Here is a 24,098-nt window from a genome sequence, read left to right on the forward strand (position 1 = left end):
TTTCGGCTCTCCCATTCTCAGTGCCACCATCCCAGACGCCCCCTTCAGCCCTCTGATTGTCCCAGCCTCTCATGCCCAGGATCCTTTCTTGACTCCCTTGAGAGCTGAGTGCTGGAGAGGTGGCAGGGTGAGGATGGGGGCTCAGAAGCCACAAACAGCTCAGGGTTTGGGGCTGACATGATTGCAACCATCCCAGCGTTCTCAGGCTTCAGACGTGGCTGGTCCTGGGACTAGGGGGCACCTCCAGACTCAATCTCCCTCTTTCTCTATCCCTTCCTCTCTGTTCTTCTCAGCCACTCTGCTCTTGCTCTGGAGACATACAGGCAGTCTCCAGATGAGGGTTGATGACTATCGTGCTGTTTCTAGCCAAAGTCTCAGGGGTGCTTCATATTGGCCAGCCTGGGGGCCTATCTGGGGATGGGGTATTGGTTCCCTGGACAGGTGATGCTGGACCAAAGCTGGACTTGTGTGGCTTCTGACCTCGTGGCTTCCCCACCGTCCAGTGGGGAAGACTCAACCATGCAACAAAATGCTAGGAAAAGGGGGTCATAGGGTCTGGACCAGGGAGGAGGAATGCCTGAACTGAGGCAGGGGGCTGGAAAGTGGTGCAGCTACGTCTTCCTTGTCACCCTCATGGCCATCTAAGTGGCAGAGGGGCACAGGTGGTTTGGGTGGCAAGGGTGCCTGTAGCTCCTGGTGCCTCTTGGGAGGCAGCACAGGGCTCGGCATGTGCAAAGACCCTGAGGGAAGCTGGGGCCAGTGCCTTGGAGGCACTGGGCAGAACATGGTGGGCAAGGATGAGGGTAGAAGTGCACCTGGGGGTGTTAGTGTAGCTTCTGGGAGCTGACACTGGGAAGATAGGGTCCATTTTGGGAAGGAAGGGGCAGGAGCAGGTAGGGAAGGGAGACTGACTCCTGTAGGCCTCTAGGCTGCAGATGGGTGTCTGGGAGCAGAGCAGCGCTGGGGGGTGGATAGAAGTGGACAGATTTGTGAGGCCGGGGTTGGGGTGAAAATAACTGGATGGATGTGGCATGGGGAGGCTGGGCTTGGGAGCGAACAATATGGCCTCACGTACAGACGATCCATGGACAGGCTGGCTGTGCACTGTTGTAGCTTCCCCAGATGACCAGTGTCTTGGAGGTTCCTCTCTTGGGTTCCTCTTACAGCTCTGGCCAAGTGGGGCCGAATGGCCATTCTGTCCAAGCCCTCAGTCCTGCTGATAGTATGGTAGCACTTGGGTTCTCAACCTGCGGCCACATGGCCGGCTTGCAGGGGTGTCCCCAGCCAACTGCAGAAATGGCCTTTTATAGGGGGCTTTCATGTTGCTTTTCATGTTTCTTTCTTCTCCGTGAGCTGGTACGGCAGATGGGTCCATGAACTTCTTGTGGCTTTGGGCATGGGACCTCGGCCTGTTTTCTCCATGTCTTTCATGTTTGTCGTAACTCTTCTTGTGCAGAATTTCACCTTTTTATGTAGTCGTATCTGCAGAGATTTCCTTTCACGTTCTTCACACCACCAAGATGATCAAAAAATGAAAGCTTTCTTGTTCTCTTTTCTTCTAATTATAAAAGTCACACAGGCTCGTAAAAAAATCCATGTACAGGATTTATAAAGTTTCGACAACGTTTCTCCAATCCGAGAACATTAGCTACCTCAGTGTTTGCCTGCCTTCCCTGATCTCACTCACCCAGCCTTTGCCTAGGGGCCCATTGACCACCTTCCTCTCCCTTCTGATTCTGCAGATCCCACACCAGGGTCCTCAGAGTCTCTTTTGTGGTTGGAGGGAACAGCGAGTGTTGTTATAGGGCCCAGGAGACCCTTCCCTCCTGACTATGTCACACAGGAGTGCCCCTGCATGAGGAGCTGCCAACTTTGCCAGATGTGGATGCAGACTGTTCCTGGTCTTAGCTGGGGCTAGGCCAGTAGGGAGGAGGAGAGAGGGGAAGAGGAGGGAAGGGGAGGAAGGGAGCAGGAGCAGGGAGCACACCCTCTCTAGTATGGCCATTGAAAGCCTTGGCCCAGGCTAGTTTTTCTTCTTTCTCTGATACCAGGTCCCCAGTCTTGTGAAGGTCAGAGTGACTCAAAGCAGCAAAGTCCAGCTGCACCTCTGGAAGAAGCTTGGACACATGGGCCTCCAAAGGCTGATCCTGGAACCCCCCAGGCCAAGGCCAGGCTGACACCCACCCAGAGTGGGGTTTAGGTCTCAAGCCAGACCCTGCTGCATGAAGATCCCTTCTTCGGCACTGCCTTTCACCCCATGTTTCCAGCACCCAGCACACCCACTGGTGGGGTAAGGGGCTATGTCAAGAGCCTGGGCAATGTGATGGAAGGGGAAGATAGGGCAAAAGAGGCAATGGCACAGGAAAAGGCTAGAGGGTTCCAGAGATACCAGCCAAGTCTGCAGGACGCTGAACCCACACTGGCAGTGCCTGTCCACTTTCATGTAAGCTGCTGCCAGCTGTGTTTCTTGTGACTTGCTGCTGAACACACTCCTGATGGAGACTTCCCAGTGTAGGGGAGCCCTGGGGGCTGTGCACAGGGCCATGGTGGGAGGAGACTGTGGCTCATGGGATGGGAATGATCACTAGAGGGCTAGGGAACTGGCCTGGGGCCTGTGGCCAACTTCAATTCCCAGACTGGCTGGGGTCCTGCCCAAAGGGGCCCCCATCCTCAACACCTGCTGATGGTACACATGCGGGAAGAGGGGAAAAGTCATAAAGAATCTGGATTTCCAGATAAAACCTACCAGCTTTTACACCTAAGAAATGGCTTCTTAGCTTTAAAGTTTTACAAACACACATCCCCAGCCCGGCTCTGTCCTTCTGGGCACATTTTCTACTTCTGCATCTGATGATCTCTGCTGGCTGGGGAGAACTGGGCCGGCCAGTTCAGGTCCTTGCCTGGCAGCTGGCTTGGCCCGTGGATGTGTGAGTGAAAAGCGTGATGGGCCAATAGTATAGGAGGCCTGGTACATGGGGGCACCCCACAGACGAGGGCAGGTGCTGTTAGGAGCGACCTCCGCGGAGAGTCATGGAACCACACTGTTGCAGAGGAAGTGGTGGGTGGGTGAGGTGAGCAGAGAGGGACTCGCACAAGTGGGGAGGCACTGAGTGGGGAGAGACCCAGACCCAGGTTCCGTCTCCTGTTTATTGAGCACCTACTGGGGGTCAGACCCTGGGCGGGCCTGCTTGTACCGAAGCGATCACAGGCCTCACAACAACCCTGTGAGGTAGGTGTTCTACCCTCTCCCACACAGAGGACCGAGGTGGATGCAGAGAAGGGTCTAGTGAGCGCTAACTACTCTGCACTGTGGACGCGCTGGTGCTGGATGAGCTTGGTGCTCTGGTGGAAGCGGCGGCCACAGTCCTGGCAGGCGAAGGGCTTCTCGCGCCGGTGGGTGCGCAAGTGCTGCGTGAGCGTGGGCCGCTGGCGGAAGGCCTTGCCGCACTCGGGGCACGCGTAGGGTCGCTCACCCGTGTGGATGCGCCGGTGCTGCGTGAGGTTGGCGTGCTGCCGGAAGCTCTGGCCGCATTCAGGGCAGGCGAAGGGCCGCTCACCCGTGTGGATGCGCTGGTGCTCGGTGAGCCGTGAGACTTGCGTGAAGCCCAGGCCGCACTCGCTGCAGTGGTACGGCTTCTCACCCGTGTGCGTCCGCTGGTGGCGCGTGAGCTTGAGACGCTGGCTGAAGCGCTGGCCGCACTCGGGGCAGGCAAAGGGCTTCTCGCCCGTGTGCACGCGCAAGTGCTGCGTGAGCGTGGGCCGCTGGCGGAAGGCCTTGCCGCATTCAGCGCAGGAAAAGGGCCGCTCACCCGTGTGGATGCGCCGGTGCTGCGTGAGGTTGGAGCGCTGCCGGAAGCTCTGGCCGCACTCGGCGCAGGCGAAGGGCCGCTCTCCACTGTGTACGCGCCGGTGCTGCAGCAGCACCGAGCGGCGGCCGAAGCGCTCGCCGCACTCCACGCAGCCGAAGGATTTGTCGCCCGTGTGCACGGCCTGGTGCTCCAGCAGCACGGCGCGCCGCGCGAAGCTCTCCCGGCACTCGCTGCACGGGAAGGGGCCTGGGGGCTCAGGCGCGTCGCGGGGTGTGGGGGGCGCAGCGCCGGGACCTGGGGGGTCGCCATGGATGCGCTGGTGCTGCAGCAGGTTGGAGCGCTGCCGGAAGCTCTGGCCGCACTCGGTGCAGCGGAAGGGCTGCTCACCGGTGTGCACGCGCCGGTGCTCCTCCAGGCGTGCGCTGCGCACGAAGCCCTGGCCGCAGTCGCCGCACACGAACGGACGCTCCTCAGTATGCGTGAGCTGGTGGCGCAGCAGGTGTGAGCTGCGGCTGAAGCTGCGGCCGCATTCGCCACACACGAACGGCCGCTCTCCCGTGTGTATCTTCTGGTGCCTTAGCAGGTTGCTGCGTTGGCTGAACACCTTCCCGCACACGTCGCAGCGGCCGCCTCGCACCGCTCCAGCGCCTGTGCTGGGCCGGCCCCGGCTGCGACCTCTGGGGGCGCGCCAGCGGACGGTGGCCAGCACCGGACCCACGCCCTGGTGGGGATCCAGGCCCGTGGGGTTCTGCTCACCTCCCGGGTCATTGGGGAGCACAAGCGTGTGCGAGAAGCTACTTTCTCGGGAGGGTGACTGGAGTCGGCTGGTGAGGCCGGCCACCCCGAGGTCCCAAGGAACGTGGAGGTGGGGGCTCACAGTGCCTAGGCCAGCAGAGATGCTGTCCATCTGGAGCGCAAATCCTGCATTGCACAAGGAGATCCACTCATTCGTGACAGAGAACTCACTGTGTGCGCGGACCTGTGTGAACTAGAGGGACCTCCTGAAACTGACCAACCAGGCAGTCTGAGGTGGCAGGGGCAGGGATTCTATCTGTGTAGGCTTCCCTGAGGTGACAATGGGACAGAACCTTGCATGAGGAGGAAGACAGACAAGCTGGGGACAAGCTTTCTAGCTCTGACTTAAGTTTGCAAGAATTGCCTTTCTGGAAGGGCTGTAGAGCAAAGTGGGGCAGGTGGCCCTTACACTGTCCAGGTGGGTGATGATGGTTTCCACAAATGCAGAAAAGTGAGTGGGTCTGAGGGATGCTGGAAGTGGAGCCAACGGAAGGGAATAGAGGAGGTGAGGGAGGCAGGGAATGCAGGTGCCAGGACTTTGGTCTGATATGCCTTGCTTGAGATGCCCATGGGGTGTCTGAGGGACAGAGGCTGCATACAGGCTGTGAGGTGCAGGAGTCAGGGGCTCCGTGTGCAGGCAAATGTGAACATGGGTGATGTGGCATAGGCATGGCACGTGGAGCCCTGGGCTTGCATGTGATCCAATAGGGGTGGGTGTCTATGGAGAAAAGGAGCGAGTCCCAGCCATGCTGTGAGCACTCCAGCATCAGATGCTGGGTGAGGGAGGAGGTGTGAGCAAAGGCAACTGAGAAGCAGTGGTGGGATAAGGAAGAAGCCCAGAAGAAATTAAATCAAGGAGACAGAGAGTAGCAAGGGCTTCAGTGGCTGACAGAAAATCCATTAGCCGACAAAGAAAAGTCAGATAGATTATATTACATCAAAGGAAATCATTTGTGCATAGCAAAAACAACCTCAGTGTCAAAAAACCAATGATAAACTGAGAAACTCTCCAGAGGCAAAGAGCTAGTTAACCTTCTAAGAAAAGAGCTCCAATGAATCAACAAGAAAGACCAACAACCTGACAAACACGGGCAAAGGATGTGAACAGGAAAGGAAATGTAACTAACATTTACATGTCATAAAATATGCTCAGTTCCCTCCTAATAAGAAAACTGCACATGAGAGCTATACTCATCTACCATTTCCACACCCTCACTGCAGGGTCCCAAGTGTTTGTGTGCATTGCCGGTGAGCATAACTGGGAAGCCAGTGTGGCAAAATACATCAAAATGGCAAACTTCCCACACTTTGATCCAGAAATTCCACTTTTAGGTACTTCTCCCACAGCTGTGTGTCCTCGTGTGAAATGACCTACATATGAGGTTTCTCAGTATATCACTTAAAAGCAACCCAGAGCTGGCCCGCTGGCTTAGCGGTTAAGTGCGCGCACTCTGTTGCTGGTGGCCCGGGGTTCGGATCCCGGGTGCGCACCGACACACCGCTTCTCTGGTCATGCTGAGGCTGCGTCCCACATGCAGCAACTAGAAGGATGTGCAGCTATGACATAGAACTATCTACTGGGGCTTTGGGGGGGGGGGAAAGCAAGCAACCCAAAGGAATCTCAATAGGAGCCTGGATGGATAAACAATATGTCCACAGTGAGCTACAGTGGGGCTCTATGCAGTGGTCCAAAGACGAGGGCACTTGCTGCTGTGTGTTAAAGTGGGAAGGTGCATGAAAAATGTCAGGTGTGTAACATGGTGGAGATTAAGCATCCACGTGTGTTTTAAAGAAGGGAAATGAGTATGCATCTGAATTTGTGTCTGCTCTTCCATGCACAGAATCTTTCTGAAAGGACACACAAGAAACCGGTAATGTTGGCTGTTGGGGAGCAGGACTGTGTGACATAGGCAAGGGAGGGGCATTCCACTACTCCCTCGTGCCTTTTGAATTTTTCTAACATGTGAATGCATTAGCTATTCAAAATAGTCTCATGATGCTTTCATCAGAAGCATCAGAAGATGTTCATTTGAGGGGCAAAGGAAGCAGCCAGGAGACCTGATGGGGAGACCAGTGTCTGAAGGTGGGAGCTGTGGTTGTGTATGGGAGGTGCAGCCTGAGGAAAGAATAGGTCTGCAGAGGAAGAAGCTGCCAAAGAGCCTGAGGGAGTGCTGCTATGTGGCTGGAGAAAGCCGAGAGACTGTGGGCTGGTGAACTGAGAGAGAAGCAGGTCCAAGCTGGAGGGAGTGGTCAGCCACACAGCATGGGCCGAGCCTGGCCAGCCAGCTGAAAACTAAAACAGAAGGAGCATGTGCCAGATCCTACTCTTTCAGCTCCAACATGCAGAAATGACAGACAGAACATAAGAAAAAGAAGTTTAAAAATACCGTGGGCAGCTCCAAAGCAAGAAACTACAGTTGGTGAGGTTTAGGCATCCAGAGACTGGTACAGTAAGCTCTCAAGCCCTGAGACTATGGAGAGCTGGGGACCAGAGCCAGGCTCTGTCGTAAAGCTTGGGGTTGAGGATGTGAGCTGGGTTAGCCTAGTCCACCCACAGACCTGGCCAGGAATAAGCTGCCTGCTTTGGCTAGCTGCAGAGGTATCTTCACTGAATGGCCTGGGGGCCAGATGATCCTTCCACTTCAGGGTTATGGTGGACCCTGTGGCAAGTCCTCGCCTAGGATGATGCTTAGGGCAGGGACAAACAAGAAGCTCCTAGAGCTCTGAAGGGCAGGCTGTCAACAGTGCAACCAGTAGGAGAACTCACACCCGAGGAAACCGAGCTAACTAACCAGTCTGGAAAGGACACTAAATTATTTCTAAACCCTCAAAGGAGGGATCAGCATCCATGAAACAAGGAAATTATGAAAAAAGAATGAGTTAGGATCCTTACTGATAAAAAATATAACAAATGAGGACTTCTGAGTAACCATGGCATCTACTTAAATTTTTTTATCCTGAAACAACAGTGAAAACCACAATATTCTTTTTTGTAAGGCATAGAATCCACAAAGATGAAAAGAAGAAAGCAAACAAACCAACGCCTGACATTTTCTACTCTGGAAAGCAGATGGGCAAATGGTAACTGTGTAGCAGACTGAAGGTGAATACTAAGCCAGCGATGAGGAAAACTGAAAAAAGTCAACTCATTTTATCTCAAAGAAGACTTGAAAAGTTCAGAACTTGGAAGTACCAGGTACCTCTAGTCATGCAGGTGAAGGGGCAGGGGCACCGAGCAGGCTGGGTAGGCTGTGTCAGAAGCAGAAGCCAGGCAGGGCTACTGCACGGAACAGCCTCTGGCCTCTGTCTACACAGAATTCTGAGCAAATGGTGAGCACTGCTGTAGCTCTGATTCCTGGATCTCTTCTCCCATCGTGGCAAAAGGCTGGGTTGAGGGTGGGAGACCATACTGAGGAAGTCAAGAGATTAAGTGAAGTCACACTGGGTGCTAAGACACCAGCCTCTCTCCTTGCAAGAGGCTGGAAGTGCCTTCTTGGAAGACTCAGAGGAAAGACCTGAACATGTTCACAGCAAGGAGTGCCCCCAAATGGCCCAGCCACATTGCCCTGTGGATCTTTCAGCAGCGTTCACTCCACCCACCCACTCACATCCCCCAAGAAGTGAGTCTTCTTGGGTAGTGACCCCCCACATTCCTCCCAGCCCTGGTTTGTTGTCATGGCTGATAAGCCTCTCACCCACCTGCTCAGAGCCGCCAGATTTGCGGTCCCTCTGAGATTACACTGGGAGAAGAAAACTTAAAAAACAAGTTATTGCTATCCTCAGAGAAATGAGGAAAGATGTTACAACTGTAACAACAACAGGAAGCAGCTACAAAAATGAATGTTCAGGGAATGAAAACACTCTTGGAAATTAAAATTATGCTAGCAGATACGAAAATCTCAACAGAAGTTCTAGAAGATATAATTGAAGAAGTTTTCTGGAAAATAGAGCAGACAGAAAGGGATGGGAAATCGGAGTGAAAAAAACATTAGAAGACCTGTCCCAGAGGCCAATAGGCAAGTGTCAGGCATTCCAGAAACAAGAAAACAGAACAATGGAGGGGAAGGACATCAAAGAAACGATTCAAGCCAGTTTCCCACAACTGAGAGATGTGAATTTCAAATTGAAAGGGCTCACCAACAATAGTAGTAAAAAAAGTTTGAGACTGAATTAATAAAAAGAATTCCTTATCCAGCCAAATTTCAGTCTAATGTTGAATGCTAGACAAACGTGCTTCAGATATATGACGTCTCAGCACTTGACCTCCCACACCAGAGTTCATAGGAAGGTCCACAAGAACAAGGAAATAAACCAAGGAAGACGGGGGAACGGGGAGGTAGAGAACATGGGGAGCGTGGAAGATGGCAGAACGAGGGTGGTGTGGCTGAGGTGGACAGCAGGGGGCCCTCTTGCCTGAGATCCCTGGACAATTGGGCAGGATCCTGCTCTGTCCTGTCTGATCCCCACCCTTTGTCAAGGTCACTCCTGCCCGCCCACCCTGTCTACTAACCTGCTGTCCTTGCCAGGTCCCAACCCTTCCTTCCCCACCACCCAATCAGTGGGACGCAAGCCCAGAATCTGGGAGAGGACGTGGGTGTGGGGAACACAGGCTGCCATCTTGGGAAGTTTTACTGTGGTGGAAAGCATCAGCTGGAGGGGCCATGAGGTCAGTGGAGGGCTTGGCTTTTGAGAATAGAAGATGCTGAAGCAGGCTGAATGCTGCAGTGGATGGTCCAAGGAACGGGGGAGCTTGGGGATGCTGGAGCCAGAGGGCCACCTAAGCAGGGCCAAGAGTGGGATGGGTGATGTCCATGCAGAGGGCCCAGCCCTACCACACCTTGTCTTACTCACCTGGGGAGAAGATGTTCCCGGCTTCCTCCTGCCACAGGGCCCCAGGGTGCTCCCTCCATGAGGGCCCCTCAGGCCTGGTTTCACTCTGGGGAAGGGCCTGGTCCAGCGCCATCCTACAGCCCTGAAACCACAGTGGTCACTGCTCATGTGTGCCCAGCTAGGCCCAGGGAGGGACCTACCTGACCCCCACCCACTGAGGCTCCCAGGGCAGGGAGGGGGGCATGGCTTGTGTGGGGCTCACCTGGGCCTCCTCAGGCAGGAGAGTGGAAGTGGCCTCCTGGGGGTTGGCTAGAGGCCCAGAATCCAGAAGCTCTGGAGAGGAAGGGTGGGGTCAGGCAGCCCAAGGATGTCCCCACCCCACTGCCCTCCTAAGTGGTATGCTAGGCGCTGAGATCCAGGTGTGGTGAGACCTGGGTGCAGGTTTGGGGCTGGCCACGGCCCAGCAGCTCTAAGGGCCCAGCTCAGGGGTGGAGCAAAGCAGGGCACCCTGCAAGGCCATGGGAGGAGTTGTAGCCGGACAAGGGAGGCTAGGTCAGTGCCCTGCACCTCTGCCTGAGCCCTGGGTAGGATGGCCAGTGAGGGTGGGAGAGGGTCACTGCACAAAGGTCTGCACAGGAAGGGCAGAGAGTGTGGGTGGTCAGCTGTAGCACCTGCCTGGAGGCGTACATGAAAGAAGCATATGCTCAGCACTGTGGAGTTCTCCCACCCATACTCCAGCCTGCTGTCCGCTCCCCAGCAATGGGCTGATATCCTCTGCTGGATCTCCTTGAACAGTGGCCCCCACATACCTCCCACACATGGAAACCCCAACAGCCTGCTCCATGCCAGGGGAAAGCATGGAAACACATCTGTGAGAGTCAGGCTTGGTGTGCAAGGAGTAGTGATGGCCATTGCACGGGAAGGGTCCCATCTAGCAGGCTGTTCAGGCCAAGTTCCCCTGGTCCCATCCAATCGGGCCTTGGGCCCTGTCCACCTTGCCCACCCTTACCTGGGTCCTCTGTAACCTCGAGCTCCTCTTTCACCTGAAGGCCCAGCGGTGACTCCTGCATGGCCCCAGGGGGCATCTCAGGCCTAGGTTCTGGAGTCCGAGGCTTGGTTTGAGGGAGGGGCTGGAAGTCAGAGGGCTCCATCTTCTCTGATAGCACCTCCTGACCCTGCACTTGGACTGTGACCTGGGGAGGCGCCCCCCCCAACCATTAGAGGCCCAGGCAGGAAGTTGGGCTGGGTGCAAGCAAGAGGTTCCTGGGCATCCACCCCATGTGGGACCCCAGGGTCCTGACTGACAAGGGCTTCCAAGGACCCACCTTCCCCGGGGACTGACCAGGGAGTGAAGAGACCACCTGCAGTTGCTCTGCTGCTGACACCCACGGCTGCCCTGTGCCCTCCCTCTTTTCCCACCCTGCATCTCTTCCTGTGTCCATGGCTCCAAGTGGTGCAGAGGTGAGCCAGTGAGGCCAGCTCTGGAACCCTGTCTACGTGTACACAAGGGCTACTGCAAGTAACCAATTAGAAAACCCAAGGGGCTGGTGTCTGGCCAAGCACTGCACGCCCTAAGGTGAGGCAGAGCTGGATACTGTTCCAGCCCTGACCCAGCTCAGGGCCACTGACTCACCCATCTCCGGGGTCCTCCCGGCTCCTGGCGCAGCCCCTCAACCAGGGCCACAGCCTCCTCAGGGCTGCCTGGCCACTGTCCCCGCACGCGGGCCTGGATCTCAGGGGGCAGGGTGCCCAGGAACTGCTCCAGCACCAGCAACTCCAGCATCTGCTCCTTGGAGTGCACTTCTGGCTGCAGCCACTGGCGGCACAGCTCCCGGAGGCGGGCCAGGGCCTCTCGGGCACCCATTGTCTCCTCATAGCGAAAGTGCCGGAAACGCTGGCGTGCAGCCTCTGGGCCGGGATCCCACGGGACAGCCTCACCCTCCTCCTCAGAGTCCTCCAGCTTCACCATGACAGGTCCGTCGTCTTCCGGGGGTGCATGGCCTGGGGAGCCCAGTGCTGTGGGCCTCATCGTAATGACCGGGCCGGGGCTCTGAGGCCAGTGTCTGCCCCGGGGAGGAACGGGATGAGGTTGCTGTGATGAGAACAAACAGTGCCAGCAAATGCTTACTGAGTGCCTACTGTACGCTGTGCTGTTTGATCCTCAGACTTGCCACCAGTGAGATGCATGTGAGGAAACTGAGGCACAGAAAGGTGCTCACATGTCAGGGACCTGTGGGGCTGTTAGGCCCTCGAAGAGCCACCTGTGTCCCTGGCCTCTCTAGCTGGGCCTGTGGAGAGTCTCTGCTCCAAACACAGACTGCTTTTTAAGTCCAGAAGATACTTTCTCTCTTCTCTAAATACTGCCCTTTTTCTGTATGAACCATTTCATCCCTGCCCTGGAGATCTCCTTCTACTAGGTGAATGACACTTACAACACCCACCATCTGGATATCAGCACCACTACTCCCCACCCCCAACACCAGCCCATCATTGCACCATCCACTCTTCCACCCAGTCTTTCAGACCATTTCCCTCCCAGCTGGTTCTAGAGAGCAGCCTACCTCCACCTGTTCCCCCCTTCTCCACCTGTGCAAGGTCATCTGTGTGTCCCAGCCCTCAGGCAGCATCTTCCCCCCATTCAGCCCCATTCTCTGAGCCCAACTTATCACACCACACAATGTCCCATAATCTCTTCAGCTTCTTGATTTTAAATCGGGCTAGAAGGTGATGGGGAGCTTTCAGGGGGCCCACAAAGGCCCTGAGACCACTGGAATGGGAGTCTGCAAGCAAGGTCGGAGATTTTGATCCAGCTTATTTGCCATGTAAACTTGGCAGGTCGCTGTGCCTCTGTAAAGCTGTTTCCCCATCTGCAAATGTGAATGACCGCCCCCTTCCGCACCCGTGCTGCTCCTTCTACAGCTAGGGATAAAGAGCGGGATTTGTGAAGAAATCTAGTGTATTAAGGGAGTGGATTCGATACCGAGGGCCGCCGGATCCCGAATCAAACCTCTGCTCAAGATTCCAGGTCACCCTGAAACCCTGGGAGAAAGTTGGGCCTTCGCCAAGCCGGCTGGCACCTGCGGACGTTCCTGAACTACATTTACCACAAGTCTTCGCAGGCAACTTCCTCTGGAGGGAGCCCCGGCAGGTCCTGGTGCCGCCATGGCAACCGGAGGGCGGGCTCCCCTCCCAGAACCAGTCACCATGGCAATGCGCGGTGATTGACGAGCCTCGCGCGACAGCAGCCGGCCTGCCTGCAAGGAGTACCCAGGTCCCTGCCCCGCGATCCCGGTCCCGCTGCGCAGCCGGAATCCACGCACGCAGCCGCTGCCTCGTCCCCGCCCGAGCCTTCCCTGTTGAGAGGCGCCCCCCCCAACCTCACCTCGGCGGTCAGCGGGTCGCTCCGCGCTCCTGAGCATGCGCACTCGCCGACTTCCCCTCCCCAGCCGAACTATGTCTCCCAGAATGCTCCACGCACCAGCCAGAGCGCCTCCTAGCCCTTCCCCCACCCTCGCCTCTGTTTCCACCCTCCTCCCTCTGTTCCCCGGGGTAGCGTTGTTCACAACGATCAGGTCACATTCCCGCCGCCTCTTCCCGCGCTCCCCGCCTCAGTCCAGGCCTCCGGGCCCCCATCGACGTGCGCAAGCTTCTCAGGGGGGAACGGACAGCAGCACCGCCTTCCCAAACGCGCATGCCCCCCACCACGTTTCCCTCAATTCTCTACGGGCCTTCCGGGGATTAGCAGGGTTCTGCACCAATCACTGCCCTTGCTAGGACGCCGTCAGCCCGCGTCTCCATGGCAACCTCTGCGGGGGGGGGCACCTTCTCCACCTCCCTCCCGGACAGCCAAATGGAGAGAGGTTCGGCCCGGTGCTTTCTGGGAGGTGTAGTCGGCCAGGTCCTCCGTCCGCGCGTGCGCGGCGCGACGTCCCTGTGTGCTCACAGGCGGCAGGAGGGCCCCGGCGTCTCCATGGTGACCGGTTGGACACCCAGGTCTCCACGGCAACCCCGGGGACCTGGCGCGGGTCTGAAGGGCGATAGGAGAGGTGGGGTGAGGGCGTGGGGAGGATACTGGGGCAGAGATGCCGAGCGAGAGACAGTGCGGAGAGAAAGACAGACAGACCCAGAGACTCAGGGACAGAGAGAGACCCAAAGCCTTCGAGGGCAGAGACTCTGGGGCAGAGAGGGATGTGAGGAGAGACAGTGAAAGTACGTGAACAGACACGGGACAGAGACACGGGTAGAAAAGAAAGACACCGGAGAGGGATTTCTACCCTCAGAGACCTAGAGAGTCTGATAAGAAGCCAGAGTGTCAGAGAGGCCAGGCCGGGGAGACAGGTGTGTCAGAACAGTTAGCAAGAGGGAGAGGTCAGGAAGGGATGGAGATGAAAGGAGAGGCAAAGAGGGAGAAGGGGAATAGATTCACAGAGACAAGAAGTGCAGATATCGAGATTACGGGACAGACAAGGATACAGGAGTACAGGCAACAGGGGAGAAAGGGACAGAAGTTAGAGATACAGTAGGATGGACTGAGAGTTTTCAGAGTCAGAGAAGGGTGACAGACAGCAAGAAGAGAGAGAGTTGGAGGGAGACTTGTTAGGAAAACTTATCCAAAACTTGACAATAAGACAAAAAAGATGACTGGGAGCCCTTGGTGAGTTCCCTAGCATGTCTCTACCAAGCCTGCTTCAGGCCATCTGACTCCCTAAGCGAAGCAGCTCTTTTTGACTTAGCTACTTTTGACTAGAGTCCAGATACTGTGAGGTTGGATGCTAACTTGCAAAAGGTTGATAGGTTGCAAATGCTTTCTGTCCGGTAGAAAAGAGCGCCCCAAGGGTTAGCGTTGTACCCTGCAGGACACTAAGACGCCGGTCCTGCCCACTGCCCTGTAGGGCGGTAATCCGACTTTGCGCTTTTATTTCAGTGTTTGTTTTTTCTTTCACCCTCTCTATTGTTCCTTCTCTCTCATCTTCCTGGAACCATCTACGTTATCCTACTAGTTCCCTTCGTGAGGTAAATAAATCTTTGATACGTTCTGAGTTTGTTTTTAACTTTTTTGAAAATTATATTTTGACAGTCTGAAGGGAACCAGTTCTCCGGGATGGGGAACAGACAGCGATAATGAGAAAACAGTGAGACAGAGCCAGGAAGGGAAGGAGGTATGGAGGATGATGGAAAGGCAGAGACAGAGAGTAGGCGGCGGGAAAGATACGAGAGAAAAATTAAGCGGCGAGAAAACCAACCTTGGGCAGAGACAGCCTCGGGCGCCCCCGCCTGGGCTCTGCGCGCAGCGGCCTCGTAGCTGAACTACATTTCCCGGCAGGCACGGGAGCGCCGGGCGCAGGGCTTAGAACGCCGTCGGGGGCGGGCCCCATGTGGTATCCTCCAATCCCGGCCCTCGCCCGTCGCCTTCCGCCTCCGCCGACGAGACGGAGGTTGGGCTCGGCCGCCTCCGGGAAGCGGCGCGGTGAGGCAGGAGATGGGGAGGGGCCGCAGTCCCACCGGCCCAGCTGAAGCAGCCGGCCCGAGTCGCGATCCGGGGTGAGGGCTTTCGGCCGCGCGGGAGCCCAGGCTCCGAGGGCGGGGGGCCCTTTCTTTCGGCTCCGGGCGGGGGGAGGGGATCGGAGAGAGGCCGCTGCGCGCGCAGCCAGGGACGCGCGCGAATGCGCCAATCGGAGCCTTCGGCGGCCACGCGGCCGTCTGGGAAATGTAGTCTCGAGGGACGAACCCTGTCTTCCACCTAGACATTGGGCAGCGAGCCTTCTGGGCGGCGGGCTTGGGGACTTTCTTTCGAGAGGGGAGAGAGGAAATGAATGAATATGTGGGTGAATTAATTGAAAATTGTAGGCTAGCAGGCGAAGGCATGGATGTTGGAGAGAGAAAGATGGGCGCGTGAGGGATTCAGAATTCGGGGCCTCCTTCCAGGCAGGAGCCTTCCCCATGGCCACCTGCTTTTCCCTGCCTCCCCGGCTGGAGGGCCCTGTGGGCTGTTTCAAGCCAGGTGCAGCCCGTGGGTCCCTGAAGGTACTCGTCCTAGGGGCCATAGATACTCCTCACACACAGACCCATCAGGCATTTGTCCCTGCTTTTCACACGTACTCCTTCAAAAAAATCTTACTGTTTTGATCAGGTGCTACTTTCACGTGGTTCAAAATGCTTTTGAAGCCTGCTTTTCACCACTGTACTTCATTTAATAATTTAGTCAGCCAGCGACTACTGGATGCCTGCAAAGTGACAGGCACTATTCTTGGGCCTGGGGACACAATAGAGAGCTCAGCAGACAGCTCCTGCCCTCAGGCAGTGCGTGACAGATGCACAATAAAACTTACTGGGGAGAGGGTCTCTCTGATCAGGTTACATTTAAGCAGAGACCTGCAGAAGGAGAGGGAACAAGCCATGCATATAACCGGGAAGAGCGCTGGCTCTGGGCCAAAGGAACCACAGGAGCAAAGGCCCTGAGTCAGGAACACCCTTAGTCTGCCCCAAGGATGTGATCAGGAGTTAGCGAAGGAGAAAAGGAGGCCTTGAGGCCCTTGATGAAGCTGGGGAGAATGGTGGCCTTTACTCAGAGAGAGGTGGGAGGCCTGGAAGGGCTCTGAGCAGAGGGCGACAGGACCTGATTTAGTTCTTACTGAATCATTCTGGCTGCCTCCTGTGGAGCCACCTTCCTCCTCTATCCCCAGGTACTCCACGTGGTGGCACGAATTAGGGAGCTTCCCTTGTGTGTTTCCTAGGACAGCTGTAACATATTGCTACAAACTCAGTGGTTTAAAACAACACAGATTTATTATCTTAGTCTTGGAGGTCTGAAATCTGAAATAGGTCTCACTGGGCTGAAAACCAAGGTATTGGCAGGGCTGGTTCCTTCTGGAAGCTCCAGGCTTCAGTGGTCATATTACCTTCTTCTGAGTGAAGTCTTAAGCCTCTCATTACAAAGACCTCTGTGATGGCATTACGGCCTACTCAGAGAACCCAGGATAATCTCCTCATCTCAAGATTATTAACTTAATCATATCCGCACTGTCCCTTTTCCCATGTAAGGTCACTTATTTGTAGGTTCCTGGGGTTAGCATGTGGATGTCTTTAGGAGACATTATTCAGCCTCCCACACTGACATTTGATGTCTCTGAGTGAGCGGCATGGAGACAGGCAGCTCATCGCTCACCAGTGTCTGGGAGGTGGGGCAGGTTCTAGACTCTCTTGACATCCTCTTGTGGTTGCAAGAGGTTTGCTAGGGGAAGAGAGTGAGGTCTCCCAACAGACCTGTCTCGATCTCATAAGCTAAAACTAAGTGACATGTTTCTCTAGATGCAAAGAATGCTTGGAAGTGAGTGTGTGGTGATTTTAGTGGTAGGGAGAGAAGGGACTGGGCGTGCCTCTGAGGCAGTGGTCAGCAGGGTTGGGTGTTCTCTGTCAGATCATGGGAAGGCCGGGCAGTGGCTGGGACTCCCATGTGCTCACACACTAATGCCCGTATGTCCCCTCTTACAGGCAGAGGCAGGTGTGACAGGAAAGGCCAAGAGGCTGCCATCGTGGGCACAGCAGTAGCTGCCGTGGATAGGCGGGGGAGAGAGCTTGTCGAGGTGCATGGCTTGGGGAGGCGGAATGAAGACAATCCCCCACCTGCAGGTGTCAGGGAAGGCACTCCTTGTTGGGATTGGCCTCCGCCACAGTGCCAAGCGGGATCGCAAGTCCATCACCCTGCACATGAAGTTGGAGGTGCTTCGGAGGTTTGAGGAGGGTGAGAAGCTGACACAGATTGCCCGGGCCCTGGGGCTGGCCACCTCCACCGTCGCTTCTATCCGTGTCAACAAGGACAAGATCCGTGCCAATTCTCAGGCAGCCACACCTGTCAGTGCCATGCAGCTGATCCGCTGCCGAGGTGTGGTGATGGGCCACATGGAACGCTTGCTGAGCCTGTGGATTGAGGAGCAGAAGCGGCAGAATCTGCCTGTCAGCACACTGCTCATCCAGGACAAAGCGCGTCGGCTCTTTGCGCAGCTGCAGCACGAGCAGGGTGATGGCACCCAGGTCGAGACTTTTGGGGCCAGCAATGGGTGGTTTGCCCGTTTCAAGGTGCGCCACAATGTGCTGCTGACAGATGAGCCTGCTGTGGCTGATGCCCAGGCTGCAGCCCGCTACCTCCCAGTGCTGCGTACAGTTCTGGAGGAGGGCCAATACTCACCATGCCAAGTCTTCAACGTGGATGAGACGGGCCTGTTCTGGAAGCGGCTGCCTGCGCGCATGCTGCTGACACTGGAGGGGGCAACTGGGCCTGGGCCCAAGGCCTCTAAGGACCACCTGACCCTGCTGCTTGGCGGCAATGCGGCCGGCGACTTCAAGCTGAAGCCCCTGCTGGTATACCCCTCAGAGAACCCACATGCCCTCAGGGGCTGCTCCAAGTCCAGCCTGCCTGTGGTCTGGCGGTCCAACCGCAACGACTGGCTGATGCCCAGCATCTTCCAGGAGTGGTTTACTGGCTGCTTCTGCCCTGCTGTGGAGAGCCACTGCACCAGCCACGGCCTCCCGCACCGTGCCCTGCTGCTCCTGGATGGTGCGCCCTGCCACCCTGCCCACCTGGGTAGCCTCTCGGCCCATGTGCGTGTGGAGTTCCTGCCTAACAACACGTCGGCCCTGATCCAGCCCATGAACCAGGGCATCATCGCCGCCTTCAAGGCCCATTATCTGCGCCGCACACTCAGCCAGCTGGTCCAGGAGACAGCTGGTGAGGACCAGCCTTGTGTGCGGGAGTTCTGGCGCAGCTATACTGTCATAACTGCCTTAGACAACATTGCCGAGGCGTGGGCAGAGCTGCAGCCTGCCACCATGAACAGTGCCTGGAGGAAGCTCTGGCCCGAGTGTGTGCCTGCCAGTGCCCCCGAGCCTGATGCTGTGCCCCAGCTCCGCCGCAGCATCGTGGCACTAGCCAGCCACGTGGGCCTAGGGGACGTGGCTGAGGCTGATGTCACCCGCCTGCTGCAGGCTCATGGGGAGCCCCCGCCCCGGGGCATCCCCCAGGATGCAGAGGATGGGGACCCCAGTGCCTCTGAGCTGCCCTGGGAGGCGGGGAAAGGCCTGGCCTCCAGAAGACCAGAGGCAGATCTTACAGAGGCTGTGGTGGGTGCAGGGACTGAGGAGGAAGCCGGTGTGGGTGCCCTGAGCCCCGAGCACCTGGCCCAGGCCCTGTCCCACTTTGCTGCTGGCCTGCGGGTCCTCACAGAGAATGATCCCAACCGGGAGCGCAGCCTGTGGGTGTCCCGGGGTGTCCACTGTGCCCTCGCCCGCCTCCGGGAGCTGCACCGGGAAAGGAGGCGACAGGATCGGGCACCTGCCCCCTCTGGAGGCCCCGTGGTGGTGGTGGCAGCGACAAGGGAGTTGGCAGGAAGCCTGCACTCACCCCAAGTGGGGCCCACGGGGTGGGCGAGTGGCTAAGAGTACAGGTGCTGAAGGACTGACCTCTGTGGTTGTCCTGCATGATTTGGGGCTTGGGCCTGACCTCAGATGAGCCGTTCTGATGACATTTTGTTTCTGGAGGGCAGAAACTGCCACTTCTCCCCCATGGTTCTCATGTCTCACACCCTGCAGTCTTTGTACGGTGACACATACAGCGCCAGGCTTGGGGAACAGGAGGGTGGTGGTCTCTGATTTGCAGATGAGCTGCAGGGCCCAGGAGTGCTCACCCATGCTGGAGACACGCCATATAGCACAGTAGTTGCCCAGCACAGCCCACCAGGGTGGCCTTCCTTGAGAGGTGTCAACCATAAATAAAATAATTGGCACATTATTAAAGTTGATTTTATTCGGGAATAGCAGAGGAACTGCAATTCAGGACAAGCAAACTGGTGAACCATAGGCAAGTCTGAAGAGAGGGAAGGTTGGGCTGGCCCCGTGGCTTAGCGGTTAAGTGCGCGCACTCTGCTACTGGCGGCCCAGGTTCGGACCCCGGCTGCGCACCAACGCACCGCTTGTCTGGCCATGCTGAGGCTGCATCCCACATACAGCAACTAGAAGGATGTGCAGCTATGACGTACAACTATCTACTGGGACTCTGGGGGAAAAAAAAATAAAAAGAGAGGGGAAGGTCAGCTTTTACTAGGTTTTAGGAGGAAATTGGGGAGGATTGTTTGAAACAAAAGTTCATTGGAGGAGAACAAGAGTTTGAGGTTGTGGAGGCTTCTCATTGGCTGCAGGTAGTGGTTAGTGTGTTGCTGCTAGGATGAGGAGCGATCTTCCTTTTTCCCACGCTGGTCATGTAGGCTTTGACGAGTGCTATGTGCATGAGAGCTCTCTTTTCATGGCTTCCTGACTCCATTTTGAATAAGGTTTTCTTTATCAGTGTTCCTAGGGGCCAGGGCCGAGACCAGCCTTTCCCATTTGCCAACCTTGACCTCTCATCCCTGCACCATTGTGAACCTTCCTAGCCAAGCTCTGATGAGGGTTTCCTGCTCTCGGCCCGTCCTTGCTCGCTTTCCATGCCATCCTTGCCCCCTCTGGCTTCTGTGGCCTGTTGTCTGAGGTCTCTGGTGCCCTCCCTGTGCCCAAGCCCATGGCCATGTGTTGGCCCACTCTGGCTTTTGATACCAGGGACTATTTGGTTTGGAGATGTTCTCTTTTCTGGGTTTCTGTGGCATGGTTGTCCTGGCTTCTCTCCAGCCTCTGAGCCTTTTGTGACTCTGATGGTCTGTTGGGTCTCTTGCTTTCTGGGAAATCCCATCCACTTCTGAGGGTTCAGTGGCCACCTCAGGGTCAGCTCCCAGTGCATTGGCTACAACCCAGATTCTCCCGGAAGTGAGACTCACAGCTCTGATTCTGATAGATGGGCTCCCTGGACAGTCTTGTTATCTCTCCTCATTCCAGCTTGTTGTGTTCCCCAAAGTGTAACAACAGGCACCCTAGGGTGTCCACCTGATTCTGCAAACACACATGGGCTGCCAACACGCAGATAGTCAGCAAGGGAACATGTTCTTGTATTTCAGCTGGATGAGCCACAGAGGGTGGGACAGGGATGTCTGGCCTCCTGGACTCCTTTCAACACAGGTACCTGCATGTGCCCACAGACATGCACATACACACTCACGCCAAGAAACAAAGATGGGAGAAAAGATTCCTGCCACCTCTGTTCCAGCCAGTCCTGCAGTGATGGGCCTGCTGTCAACACATCACAGGGACTGGGGGCCAGGGAGGGGCTCGAGCGCCCAGTCTTACTGGGAAAAAGGTCAGATGAGGCCCTTTGCTTTCTTGGGGAGAGTGGCAAGAAGGATGGCAAGGAGAAGGGAAGGAGCTTGGTTCTTAAGACGCTGGTGACTGATTAATTGCACCAATTGTTGGGGAGACCAGCGTGCTGCCGGTCCAGAGATTGTTACATTCTATGTGACAAGGGCTGTGACAGGCGACTTGGGAGGGACCCCAGCCTAGCTGGGGGCAGAGCACAGGCCATGATAGGGAAGGCTCTCTGGGGAGGTGGTTTCCTACCCTTCGGGACGTTGCTGACAGGAAACTGGTCACTTCAGAGTGCCATCGTCAGAGAGGGGCTTGTCAAAGGCAGTCCAGCATGGTGGGGTTGATGAAGGCCTGAGGGTCGGGAGGAAGGAGGAGCCCCAATGTCGGCTGAGTGCAGTGCAACAGATGAAGGAGGCCAGGGGATCAGGCGGGAGTTGTTGAGGCCAAATCGGAACGGGTGGAAGGAGTAGAGGCAGGTGAGCGGCAACCAGGCACAGCCGCCGTGTGCCAGCAAAGCGCACGGAAGCGACTGCACTCGCGGTCACGCGGGCAGTGCGTGGCGGAGACGACGCGCGCGTGGGCCCGTTTGCTCGGAATCAGGGACGGCGGCCGGCCCTCCACAGACGCGCCGCGCAGCCGCCCGCTGCCTCCTGGGAAATGTAGTGTCTGCAACTGTGACCGCAAAGGACTACATTTCCCAGGGAACCTCGCCGACAGACTGTCTCGCACGCCTTTCACTTCCGGGCGCATGCCGTTGCCACAGAGACGCAGAAACAACCTATACCTCTGCCCTCACCTCTTCCCACGCCTGCGTGGGATGTCGGATGGAAGTGGGGGTCGCGCGTGAGGGGCGGGGGCACAAGGCGCCGGAAGCAGTTACTCGGTCGGCCGGAGGCTCCCGGTCCTCGGGTCCCGGGGTGCTTGGTGTTCCTGCGCCGCCGGGCCGGTCCGCGTGGCTCCGGGGGCGGGGAGTACGGCCGCGTTGCGGGCAGAGACGTCGGAAAGGCCCGGAGTAGGGTGTGTGGCCCGCCGGAGTGCGGTAGGGGAGGTGGGGCGGAGAAGCACCACTGGTCTCCTAGGAAACCCGGCGAGTCCGCGGGGAAGGGCGGCGCGGTCCCTCCTCAGCCGAAGGTACTGGCGTCGCTCCGGCGCCTCCCAGCTTTGTGCACAGACTCCGGTCGCCTTCCCACCCAGCTCCCCCTAAACGCTTTTCACCTCCTCTGTGAAGTGTCTGGATTTCAGCAGCCCAGGGCCAGGTCCCTTCTTTGCTCCCACTGCGCCTGCGCGCGCTTCCCTCAGTAAAGGGAGCGTGCGGTGGGAGGGCGCTCACCGCACGCGGGGTTAAAATGTAGACCCTTACCGGGCCAGAGACTCCGCAAGATCGCCCTGGCCACCCGCCTTCGCCTGTGTTGATCCCGCTGCCTAGAATGTCTTTCCCTCTAGGTGTCTCCTCCTCGGCACTGGAGGTGAGGAGCCCGTGTTTTGGGGGGGGGGGGTTGGGTCTGGGGAGCCCTGACCAGCCCTTTTAAAAACATGCGTTGGCATTGACAGCAGTCTTGGTTGTTTTTTGAAGTTGCAACGGTAACAAATGGCTATTGCAAAAAGTAAATTCAGACAATATGCAGAGATTTATAAAGGAAAGAGTGGACGTCCTCATTCAGTTCCTTTCCCCAGAATTGCCGGCAGGGGTTTGTTTTTCAGGATTGTTTTCTGAACGTTTATAACGGTAGCTCCTGTGTACACACAGGTGTACATGCCCACAGAGGTTTGTTCTAAAGTTTTACGCTAGGGGGTCATGTCGAGTGAGGAGCCACAGCTTACTTTCTTGTCTGGCATCACAGAGTGGCCATCTCTCCGTGTCCGTGGTTGATTTTGGCTAGTGGAGCCTCTCAGGCTCTGTAGTAGTCTGCCACGGGGGGAGGAAGGCCTTCCAGTATGGGAGCAGCTGTTGCTATCCCTCCACCTGGCCCTCGCCGGCTGCCCTGCTGCTGTCCCCAGCTTCCCTCTTGTCCTTCCAGTCTGTTCTCTACATCACTGTTCCAAGTGCCCCTCCGACTGCTTCCTTCACTTGCTCAGACCCTCCATGGGCACAGACCCTCTGCTAGTTGCTGCCAGCACCTCTGCGTGGCTGCTGTTGGGGTTCTTTCAGTTCACTGAGACACTGGGCATGTCCGCATCCATGTCCCCAGGAGCAGCCGTCTTACCTTGGCCCAGTCTGGTCTGAGCTCCTGAGAGCTTCCCTGTAGGGGTTGGGTCGGTGTTCTCTTAAGTGGATTCCCGATGCCAGCCGTCCTCCTGAGGGTACAGATGGGGAGGTTGTGACTGGACTTGTCCCCTGCCAGGTTGCCAGCTGGCCTGGTTTGGGGATAGTTTCCCCCACAGCAAGTGGCCTTGGAGGGTGTGGGTGAGTGGAGGGGCGTGGGTGCTCCGTGGCCCTGATTGAGCGTGTATGTGCCCCAGGAAGACGGTATTTGTGGCCTGAGTGAGGGCAGGGGAGGCCAGCTGCCCGAAGTTTTGCCATGACCGCTGACCTAGCCCCTCTCAATCAGGAAGAGCTTGTGATCATCAAGATGAAGGAGGATGAGGCCACCCTGTGGGTGGGAGAGGGGAACCCCTCTCCAACCCTTAGCCCCCAAACCTGCTGCCTGGGCTCGGCGGGGACCCCTGGCTGAGCTTTTGCAGCTTCTGTTATAAGGAGGCAGCAGGGCCCTGCAAGGCCCTGGCTAGGCTGTGAGAGCTGTGCTGCCAGTGGCTGAGGCCCAAGGTGCGCTCCAAGGAGCAGATGCTGGAGCTGCTGGTGCTGGAGCAGTTCCAGGGTGTGCTGTCTGGGTGGGGTCCCAGTGCCCCAAGAGGGGAGGAGGCTGTGGTGGTGCTGGGGGACCTTGCTCAGATGTTACGGGAGATTGGTGTGCCACAGGGACCTGGGGCTCCTCAGGAGGCCTTGGGGTAGGGGAATGTGCAAGGGGATGCAGCCCATGACCCTGAGGCCTGAGTGCCTGACTGCTCTGCCCAGGGCCTCAGTGTCCTCCTCACTGAAAGGTGACTCAGAAGCTGCCACACGTTTGGAGCCTTTTCTAGCCTCTGAGCCTCCCACAGGTGTCAGGTTGGATGACATTTCACTCTCTCAGGGTGCACTGGGCTTCCTTTCTCTTCCTTTTCTCCTTTCTCAAAAGGTCCCTGAGTGCATGCTATGTGCCAGGCCCTGTGGGTCCAGCAGGAAAGGAGACAGGCCAGGTCCCTGCCCTCTTGAAGCCTAGTCTGGTTGGAGAGTTGGACACTGAGACCACCAATCACAATTAGGGTGTCCTTTCTCTGGAGGGAGTGGAGGCAAGAGGAGGTGAGCAAAGAGGTTGACTTGGCCTGGGGTGGCTTTGCAGTTCCTGCCATGTGACGTCTTCACCTGGGGCCACACGTGCACCTGTGAGGAGGCGACAAGTGTGAAAC

At 56.9% G+C, this 24,098-nt stretch overlaps 2 protein-coding genes across 6 annotated transcripts; one reads left to right on the forward strand and one right to left on the reverse strand.

The window, feature by feature from the left end:
• Positions 1–2,541: 2,541 nt before the first annotated feature.
• MZF1 (myeloid zinc finger 1) lies at positions 2,542–13,140 on the reverse strand. 5 transcript variants are annotated; one of them, XM_058530626.1, is made up of 6 exons: positions 12,817–13,140; positions 11,068–11,526; positions 10,444–10,627; positions 9,697–9,767; positions 9,456–9,576; positions 2,542–4,730 (listed from the first exon to the last, which is right to left on the reverse strand). In XM_058530626.1, exons 2-6 carry the CDS (start codon positions 11,461–11,463, stop codon positions 3,298–3,300), a joined length of 2,205 nt encoding a protein of 734 aa, XP_058386609.1. In that variant the 5' UTR covers positions 11,464–11,526; positions 12,817–13,140; the 3' UTR covers positions 2,542–3,297. The 5 variants fall into 5 exon arrangements, with proteins under 5 accessions (XP_058386609.1, XP_058386610.1, XP_058386611.1 ...); XM_058530627.1 differs by lacking the exon at positions 12,817–13,140 and adding an exon at positions 12,442–12,802; XM_058530628.1 differs by lacking the exon at positions 12,817–13,140 and having other exon boundaries at positions 10,444–10,546; positions 11,068–12,802.
• A 1,709-nt stretch (positions 13,141–14,849) lies between these two features.
• Positions 14,850–19,360, forward strand: LOC131397575 (tigger transposable element-derived protein 1-like). Its single transcript, XM_058530689.1, has 2 exons — positions 14,850–14,975; positions 16,926–19,360. Exon 2 carries the CDS (start codon positions 17,022–17,024, stop codon positions 18,864–18,866), a length of 1,845 nt encoding a protein of 614 aa, XP_058386672.1. The 5' UTR covers positions 14,850–14,975; positions 16,926–17,021; the 3' UTR covers positions 18,867–19,360.
• Positions 19,361–24,098: the final 4,738 nt, after the last annotated feature.

The sequence above is a fragment of the Diceros bicornis genome, chromosome 34 (assembly GCF_020826845.1).
Source record: "Diceros bicornis minor isolate mBicDic1 chromosome 34, mDicBic1.mat.cur, whole genome shotgun sequence".
Classification (NCBI taxonomy): Eukaryota; Metazoa; Chordata; class Mammalia; order Perissodactyla; family Rhinocerotidae; genus Diceros; species Diceros bicornis.